This window comes from Urocampus carinirostris, chromosome 3 (assembly GCF_059441175.1).
Source record: "Urocampus carinirostris isolate Australia breed hairy pipefish chromosome 3, RoL_Ucar_1.0, whole genome shotgun sequence".
Taxonomy (NCBI): Eukaryota; Metazoa; Chordata; class Actinopteri; order Syngnathiformes; family Syngnathidae; genus Urocampus; species Urocampus carinirostris.
Window position 1 is genome coordinate 13,842,160 of NC_142351.1, and position 10,041 is coordinate 13,852,200.

Genomic DNA, 10,041 nt, shown 5'->3' on the forward strand with positions numbered 1-10,041 from the left:
GAGATGAGTCTTGGGAACTCTGCGAATGACGCAGAAGGGTAGACTAAGTTTTAATGAAGCATCAGTTTTCTGCACCAGGCTTCAGGATATTTGTAGACTACATATCCCAGAAGGCAAAATAATCCTCCACCTCACGTCAAATTGACACCGCTTTTACAAAATATAATCTGCAGTCCCAAAAAAAACTGAAATTTGAACAAGAAGGCATTTATTTTTTGTTTGTTGTTGTTTTTTGTTTTGTTTTTTAAACGTTTATAATAAAATTATACCCACTCGCAATACGCTTCCGTTTACGTCATTACTCAGCTCTTTCTTCATTGGTTCCTTGCATTGTCAGAGCATTTTCCCGCTCTATGGTCGTCCCGCAATAGCAAAACCAAGTTGTTGTGGTTCAATTTTAAGTGACACTATCGACATTTTAATATTACTTTAACTGTGTAACAGCGTCTTGAAAACATTGCAAAATGCCGTCCTCGTCATCATCGTTGTTGAATTATGACCCAGCGAGTTTACCCGATGTACTACCGCTTTACTACCGTCGACTGTTTCCTTTCTCCCAGTACTACCGTTGGCTGAATTATGGAGGAGGTGAGTCCTAATGCATTGATATCACTATCATGTCCATGCAGCGGTTAATGATTGCGAATTCAAGTCAAGTCACATTTATTTATATAGCCCTTCATCACAAAAATGTCTCAAAGGACTGCACAGGATTACAAGGACACAATTACCTGATCTTAAACCAACATGCGGGCAAGGAACAACTCAAAACCTCAGCGTGAGGAAAAAGAGAAATCTTGAGAAGGGACCTCGCAAGTGGTATCCCCCTTTCAGGATGACCTGGGTGAATTACATTTAGCATTACAGGACACAAACATAGTAAACACTAGGTAACATGTTGAAAATGTGTCTGGAAAGTGCATGACAGCAGCGACGCCCCCAGCCTATAAACTAGTCCAGAAAGTCTATGACCGCCACAACGCAGCTTCCCATCTCTGCCAGCTGGTCCATGCAGACGTTCACATGCTTCAGGTCAAACGCTGGTCAAATGTAACACATTATGACATTTGTTTTTTTTCATTTGCAACATCAGTACAGAAAAGCTATTTCCAGAACCGAGAGTTTTCCTTCACGCTTAAAGATGACATCTACGTCCGCTACCAGTCTTTCACTACGCAGAACGAACTGGAGAAAGAAATACAGAAAATGAACCCCTACAAAATTGACATAGGAGCGGTTTATAGTCACCGGGTATGGCTCTACAATTCTGCAGGTCGAAGTGTCATAATGTTCCAACAAGTGTCTGTTCACTTTTTGTTGACAGCCCAGTCAACACAACACGGTGAAGTCTGGAACATTTCAAGCCCTGGAGAAGGAGCTGGTGTTTGACATAGATATGACGGATTATGACGACGTCCGAAGCTGTTGCAGGTTATACAAATAGCCACAAGTTTAAGTCCCTTTGGGCAAGAGCGTAGGTTTTATCTTGGCATTGGTGGGGACATAGCGCCTTGTTTATGTGATTACATACGACATGATTGTTAGGGGGCAGCACGGCGGGGCAGTGGTTAGTGCGTGTGCGGCACAGTTCTGAGGTCGTGAGATCGAACCTCCTGTGTGGAGTTTGCATGTTCTCCCCGTGCTTGCCTGGGTTGCCTCCGGGCACTCCGGTTTCCACCCACACTCCAAAGACATGCATGTAAGGTGAATTGGCTGGTCCAAATTCTCCCTAGGTGTCTATGAGCGAGTGAATTGTCTGTCTCTGTGTGCCCTGCGACTGGCTGGCAACCAGTTCAGGGTGTCCCCTGCCCACTGCCCGAAGATAGCTGGGATGGGCTCCAGCACCCCTGCGACCCTACTGAGGATAAGCAGTGCAGATAATGGATGAATGGATGATTGTTAGGGGCCAAACAATGATTGCTAGAACTTGATGGTCACATTTGACATTTTTTAAGTGATCACATTGTTTGATATTGGTGAGAACATGTACCCTACGTCCATGCCAAAACAATGTCCTTGCCTTTGGGTTAGAAATGACTCTCAATATAATTGAACCATAAACTTTAATTGTAGTGCTGCAGACATTTGCAACAAATGCTGGACTTTGATGACCATTGCTATACGGATTCTGGACAGAGCTCTACGGGGTATGTCACATTTGGTTGAAATCTTTCTTCAATTTCTCAAACATGTTTGACTTTTTTTTTTGTGCCCAATATTTTAGATGACTTTGGTTTTCAGCATCTGCTATGGGTTTATTCCGGCAGAAGAGGGGTTCATTGTTGGGTGTGTGATGACGCTGCCAGGACCCTTTCGGTGTCTGCTCGATCCGCAGTGGCAGAATACCTCAGTTTGGTCAAGGTGACAGTATTTTAGCATTAGGATTGTCTTTATTATCATTGTTAAAAACGTAGTGAACATTGTTTACAACTTGATTAGACATTGCACTTCAGGATAAACACATATTACATACTTCAGTTAAACGAATGCTTGAGCCTGTATAAAGGGTTTGTTTTTGGTTTCAGTTTATAATAGAGGATTGAAATGAATAATAATTGTATGAAGAAAAAAAAGAAGGTTTCTACTTCACGGATATTGCCAATCATGGCTTCTTTTTGGAACGTAATCCCAGCGAAAAACAAGGAATTACCGTATTTTCCGCACTATAAGGCGCACCTAAACGCCTTAATTTTTTTCAAAAGCTGACCTTGCGCCTTATAATACAGTGCGCCTTATTTATGGATCAATATTACCGGTAAGTCGCAAAGTCTTGCAACTAATGCAGCAGCCGCCGACTAGATTTTCCCCCGAACGCCAAGTAGTCCGCGGTGTATGCTGGGATTTATTTACCGGCATTTCATTGGCTAACCAATGTGTCAATCATCATTTGAATCGATCACTATTGGCTAAAGTTATTCGGAGGTCAAGGGGCGGATCCTTTTTATAATTTACAGGCTGGAATAGGCTTAAGCGGCAAAACAAAGCCTGCAATTGGCCGAAAAAGATGAATGTGAATCACACGTTGGGTTGACGGCATAGAGAAAGCATTTTTTACTATTCTGTATTTGTAAATATTTTATTCTCCTGGATTTTTACTACACTCACGGATATAAGAGGACCATGGTTGCCCATTATTATTGAACGCAACAACTTCGGTGAGCTACTCCGGCTATATATTTTCCCTGTATCTTGTTTCAGACTTAACTCGATGTTTCTGTGATAAGCGGTGCAGATAATGGATGGAATGGAGTGTCTGTTTTTGAATTAAACTCAATTTCAAGTGTTTATTGTCATATGCACAGTAAAGTTGCGAGCGAAAAAGAAAATAGAAACTAAGGAATGGTTGGCATTTCTTGAATCCCAAGACTTTAACCTTCCGATTTTTGGAACGATGCATTTGAGTGACATCGTACGGACACCGCATCCGCACATGTTCTCGACACGTATTTGCTTCATTGCAAGCTTTCGGAATGTTAAGGGGGTAATAAGTTTATCTAAACTATCTGACTGTTTTGTCGACGTTCCCATTGTAGCGCCTTATAATCCGGTGCGTCTTATGTATGTCAAATATAGGACCAAAAACAATTTTTTCGGGGTGCGCCCTATAACCCGGTGCGCCTTATAGTGCGGAAAATACGGTACTGTAAATATTTTGTCTGGTTTGTCATTTGACAGGGTGGAGAGGAGACCGTAAAGAAAGTTGTGCTGACGGATCCCATTCATCCCTTTATTAGGTATAATGATCTTGTTTTGAATTTTTTCTTCACCTCCACTATTTTTGTTGTCATTCTTGTACTTTCAACAGAGAGTCTCTGGCCGTTGTGGAGCAATACTTTTCCAGTTACGCGTTGCAGCAACAGGACATATTGGGACGCAAGGAGTCCATTGAACAAGTGTTGGCTCTTGTGCCTGAAGATATCTTTTACACCGTGTCTGATACATAATGTTTTTCTATTGCATGCAAAAATGTTCATCCCTTAACCTTGGGTCACATGTTCGAAAAGAGTTACAAGAGACCTTCAAAAGTGAGAGAATCCCGGAGAATAGATGGCAACTCATATTGGAACAGGCGAGAAGGAAACAGGTTGGGGATGATTCTCTTACTTATTTGAACTTTTCTTGAAATGAACGTGACCAATGTGTTTTTCCTTCTAAGGGAGCTACCAAGAAGGGCCAGCATTTTGAAAAAGAAATTATGTTACAGTATTGTTACCCACGACTTGATGTCAATGTTAGTAAAGGTGTGAACCATTTACTAAAGAGCCCCTTCAGTGTCCATCCTAAAACAGGTAAATAGATGGATGTTTTTCTCCCGTAATGATGTGCCAACAACTTTTTATTTTGATTTCACCCATTTACTTTGCTTTCTTAACTATGATTAGGCCGCATATCTGTTCCCATGGACCTTACAGAATTGGATTTGTTTGACCCTTTGAATGTACCCACAATCAGGTAAGGATAAATGTGAGATTTCTTCTTGTGTGTCTGGGTTTTTTTACACTATGTTTTAGAGATTTTGTGTTATTTCTCTTTATAGTTTAATCTGCAATGAGTTGGATCAGGTCAAGGTGGACGATGATGAAAAAGTAGACGTCAATGAAAATCAGGAAGAAGCTTCAGAGAAACGGAAGATCAGAGGTGATCTAAGTCTATACATTTTATTGTTGATTTTATGTCATCCGGAGATTTTGTGGTAAAAGCAGGAGTAGGTAATATAGCAAAAATACGTACATTTTTCTTTCAAATATCAATACGCTTTGGGAAGTCTTCATTGACTTGAAAATCCCTATATAAATGCAGATCATTTAATTTAAACAAATTTGCTAATAGAGACGCTCCCCTACTTACGACCATTTGACTTACGAAAAACGATAGATAAGAAATTTTTATTTTTGTAAGTTAGATTTTGTATTATGTGCACCTTTATCTGAGTACAGGACCTTACTGTAGTGCTTCTTTCCGCCGCTACCGGCGTGTGGCACTGTGAGAGGTCACCCAGCATCCACCGGCTTCCTCTTCCTAGCACATACTGTAGTAAATCTCGAGCGTGCTAAGAACTTTTACATTATTATTATTTAATATCTCGTGCATCTATTCAATATGGTTGGTGTAAATAAGCGGCAAGCCATTTCTTTTAAATGAAAGTGGAATAAGAAAGCTTGATGCGGTTGAGAAAATGGTTGGATCGCTTTTTTTCTGCCACTTTTTACCACGGAGGAGGAAGTAGCCAACTCTTGAAGGTCATCTTTCAAAAGTAAGTTAAACGTCACTTTATTTATCTTTTATAGAGCATATTATTTTATGAAATTTTTTTTAGTACAAAACAATACAGGTTGATTATACAAGCCTTAAACATACTTATATAAATATTAAACATACAAAATATAGCACTGAAGCAACTTACGAACAAATTCAACTTACTAACTATCGTCCGGAACCTATTTCATTCGTAAGTAGGGCAGCATCTGTATCTGACATTTGCTTTTCATGTTTAGCGGTGGGTTTTTTTCTCAATCTTTTCAATCACTTTTTGTGGGGAAAATGTGTTTGTTTTTTTTTACTGTGAAATGTTGTATTTTGTTGAACAAATTATTATAAAAATGCTATCTGTAAGAAAACAACTGGACTCAAATCATTGAAGAAATGTAGCTGTAAATGCAAGGCACTATTATAATTATTATTTATTTCTGTCAATGTTATTATAGTCAACCTTTGGTTTAGAGAAGGGGTGAGGGCTAAGGTGCCTATAAGACAGTGAGTAGGTATAGTATACTTTATTTATTTTGTTGGGGGTTTTTTTTTTTTTTAGATTCCATCCACAATTGAGTTTAAAACAAAAGACATTTTTATTTTACTCTAACATGAATGACAAAAATGTGAGAAGCAAATGGTCTGGACTGACCAAGTCTGACTCTGTTTACATGCACAAGGAGCCATTCAGTTTTCTGTATGATAAACACTCACAGCTGTCCTTAATATTAGAAATAAACAACACGAAAAGCAGGATTTAACCCCTAAAAGTAAATGAAAAGTACAACTGAATCAAATTTAACTTGTAAAAAATAAATACCCAATCTAACGACATTTCAGTATTTTTAGATAACAATCAAATCTCATTAAAGTCCTTAATATCTAATAACGTCATATCGCCCTATCCTATGGTAAAGAAGTGTGAAATAAACTCAGTCTGCTCAAAATGTATCCTTTTTGTATTAAAACAGATAACAGTTGTTCATTTTTCAAATCATTAATATAAATTTGGATGTTTGATCGTGTTTATTAACAGGAATTTTTGCAACACGTATAATTTGATTTTTTTCTTTAAGATTGAATGTAAGATATTTTTTTTGTATACAGTAAATAATAGAAGAGACTTTCAAAAATATATTTATTAATTGAGCAAAGTACTGATGATTGCATTAAATACTAGTCTGTTGCTTGATTAAAAACAATGTTTTCTTGTCTAAGGCTCACTCTTAAAATATTGGGAGAAGCCTTCTTTGTTTTTATTTTCAGACACCAAATTGTCTTAATCCAACTCACAGCACATATTGTATATCTCTCATCTTTACCCAGATTACAAAAGAACCAGCCTGGCTAAATATATTAAGTGTTTTGAAAGATTTTTGGATGGAGTGTCTCACTCACAGAAAGGAGAACTTCTCAGAAAGAGTGGTAGGCTTGTTTTCTATAATATATATTAAATCTTATTTAATTCACTAATTTGCTTCTTTTTTTTCCCCCTTCACTTTCAGATCTTCAAAAGGAGTTCTGAAGAGACGACGCAAACAATCACTTGGGGCTTCAACAATGTTGCCATTCCTCATAAAGACTGCATCATTGCTACTTTTTAATATATTTTGGATGTAATACAATACATTCACGATTTGACATTAAAATAGTTTTTTTCTGACCAATCTGTCGTCGAGTATTACTTTATTGATGTTCTGTAGATTGTAATAACACAGGGAAAGATATTTAAAGCTTACATATTTTGACCATGAATACTTAAATGTAAATCTTACAAAGGCACATGTCTTTGTTGGTAAAATTGTTCACTATTATTTGAATTTGCTTGAAATAAACAGAGAAATGCAATCATTAAAGTAATTGAATTGAAATCTTTCATCAGATTAATCATGTTACTAGCGGTATGTACAGTGGATCCGAAATATTAATCATCTGATATTTTTAAAGAAAAAGTGTAATATTTTGCCTTCGTGAAACGTCGAGATTCAAGATCTAATGATTTCTCCAGCTTGTTGTATGTAGAGTGGCTAATTGTTGCTTTGTGTGCTCCCGTTGGGGAACACTGAAGGAAGGATTTGATTAAATTATTAAAATCTTGTTTTTCATGCATTTGAACTCAACTAAAGCACCTGCGGAAGAATGGCCAAGTCCATAAATGCTAAGTCTTCTGGCAAGCATAAACTTCAAAACAAAAGGAAGCAAGGCGTAAATTTAACTGCAGGCAACTATCATTTGGAAACAGATTATTGCCAGTATTCTGATTTTGTCAAGCCGTGCCAAAGAAGTCCTGTGAGTAATCCGATTGCATTGGCTGGGTTAGACCTTCATTTTAGGATTGCTCTTGTACGAAGAAGGAACCCATGTTTATTATGAGGCTTACGTTCCAAAAATGAACATGTCAAAGGCAAAATCCGTGAAGTAAAAACCTTAGTTTTTTTTTTTAATGATTGTAGACCCCCAGGATACAGGGTCTCTGCTTTAGTGCCTTTTCGGTTTCCATTGTGTATGATTTTTTTCTCATTTTTTACCCCTACAGAATACGACATCAACAAATTATTTTGTGGGTCCACAAACGTATAAAATTATGTTTTTGTGGTGTTTGGCAAGTTACGTCTTTAAGATGCATGTCTGCTGTTGGTCAATGTTATGTAAAATTTTAGTCTGCTATTAGTTTCGACACAGCATCATGAAAATGCTATTGGCTTAACTGTATATGTCAGAAGGATTGCAGTAATCCTAAAGTGAGAATTAAAAACATGATAACCATGGAAACAGAGCTTGCAAAGACCCAGCAATACAAATAAGGTACATGAATGGCTACCCTCGCTAAATTGCATGGCCGTAACTGATCGACGATTAGGGCTCTTATTCGAAATAAGAAGGCATTAAAGCACAGGTGTCAAACGGGGGCCCGCGGGCCAGATCAGGCCTGCTAAGGGATTGAATCCGGCCCGCGAGACAACACTCAGAGAAGCGCAAGAGAAAAACAAGCTGCAGGTTGAAATATGTCAACTTGATGTTGCCAAAGCCAGGTGCCTCGAACAAAGACACTGTACTTGTATTTATTTCTCTCTCTCTTTCTTTTCCACCCCTTTTCTTCCACTCTTTCCCTTACACTCTGTGTCTCTCTTTTTCTCTTCCTTTGTTGCTCTTTGTCTCTTTCTCTCTCTGTGTCTTTTAACCTCTTTTGCTCCAACTTCCTTTTGTTTTTAATCTGCCATACCCCCCTTTGAATCTATTCCACTCTATCAGCCCAAGTCCCGAAGGAAAGGAAAGACTATTTAGGAAATTTCAGATGTCAACAGAAAACCGAACAGATGAACCAAACGGAAAACGACTGTTTGTGAAAGAACAGGTTTCCCAGCACTTAGTATCACAATTATTGAATGGCATATAACCATTGTGATTTCAGTTTCCATTGTTGAATAGCCGAAAGAATGGACGGGGTTCGTACAGGTGCTTAAAATTCCTTGAAAATGCTTGAATTTTTGTGTTTAAAGGTTTGAAAAGTGCTTGAATCTTGGGTGAAGTGCTTTTAAATGCTTGAAATTATTGCCACGTTTTTGGGCAGGCTGAATCGATAGACCACATGTTACACAAGTCTGCTTAAAAATGACGCTCACATGCCTTAGTGCCCACATAAGTTGAACTTTATATATAAGAATTTACTTTCATTTCTCTACAGTTTGATGTCATAGAGCTTTGTCACTATGACCCATTCAGTGAATGATAGCTGCTTGTTTAATAGTTGGCTTAGGATTTATCATATGTTCTGGTTATTTTTCCGATAGACAGCGCTTGATTGCTGTTAAGATAGTCGAGAAGGGTTGTTAAAACCTTACATTGTTTGTTTGCTGTTATTAGTGTCAATAAATTTGTTCAAACCAAAAAAAGACACCACTTTAATGAAATGAAATGATCTGCATTTATATAGCGCTTTTCAAGTCAAGACTTCCCAAAGCGCTTTACAGTGTGCTTCACATTTCCCAATAGTGGCCGTGCAGCCATGTTAGGTGCTAACCTGCTTATTGGGGGTACTAGGGGTTCAGTGTCTTACCCAAGGACACTTCGACATGTAACACAGAGGAGCCGGGATTCGAACTGCGATCCCTTGATCCCAAGACGAGCGCTCACTGCCACCCCACTTAGTGACCTTAAACATCAGGGGTTGATTCACGTTTGGTTTCTTTTGATGGTACTGGACAAATTGGAAAATTGGCTTAAAGTCCTTAAAAAGTGCTTGATTTTGGCCTTGAAAAAGGTCTACAAACCAGTATAAGCATATACCAATATAAGTTACTTCCGCATGTACAGATAACAATCTTGAAGGGGTACGTTTACATGCAAGGACTATTCGGACTGGGATCAGAATTCAACAATCCAAATGAATCGTTTACATGACTAGTGACCAACTCATAACCTCGTATTCATGGCGTTTGCAAGCAATATGTTTGGAAGTGGCAAAGCATTATTAAACAGTTTTACATATTAACTTGATATGTAGAAGAGCAGTGGCTAAACAACGGCCCAAATATAATTGAAATCTAAATGATAGTAATGGTTGGTTGGTTGGATTCCTTAACCACTAGGGTCGCAGTTGCACCATTTCCTGTGGTGTGTTTGGGCAATTGCAGCCTGGGGCCACTCATCCCTCTCTGTTTCTTGGTGCAAGCTTTGTCCCCAATTGGCCTTTTGTGTGTCTAAGAGAAAAAATATTACTGAGGAAATACAGCAAGAATACTCCAAAATTGATGCAAAACTAAATATCAAATTTAATGCTTAAAAACGGGA

At 38.2% G+C, this 10,041-nt stretch overlaps 1 protein-coding gene across 1 annotated transcript; it reads left to right on the plus strand.

Moving 5' to 3' along the window:
- The first annotated feature begins 314 nt into the window (after positions 1-314).
- Positions 315-6,917, plus strand: prim1 (DNA primase subunit 1). Its single transcript, XM_088329792.1, has 13 exons — positions 315-588; positions 1,094-1,251; positions 1,325-1,431; positions 2,074-2,147; positions 2,225-2,361; positions 3,676-3,734; positions 3,806-3,915; positions 3,993-4,084; positions 4,157-4,289; positions 4,383-4,452; positions 4,538-4,638; positions 6,577-6,675; positions 6,756-6,917. Exons 1-13 carry the CDS (start codon positions 465-467, stop codon positions 6,773-6,775), a joined length of 1,284 nt encoding a protein of 427 aa, XP_088185918.1. The 5' UTR covers positions 315-464; the 3' UTR covers positions 6,776-6,917.
- The last annotated feature ends 3,124 nt before the right edge of the window (positions 6,918-10,041 follow it).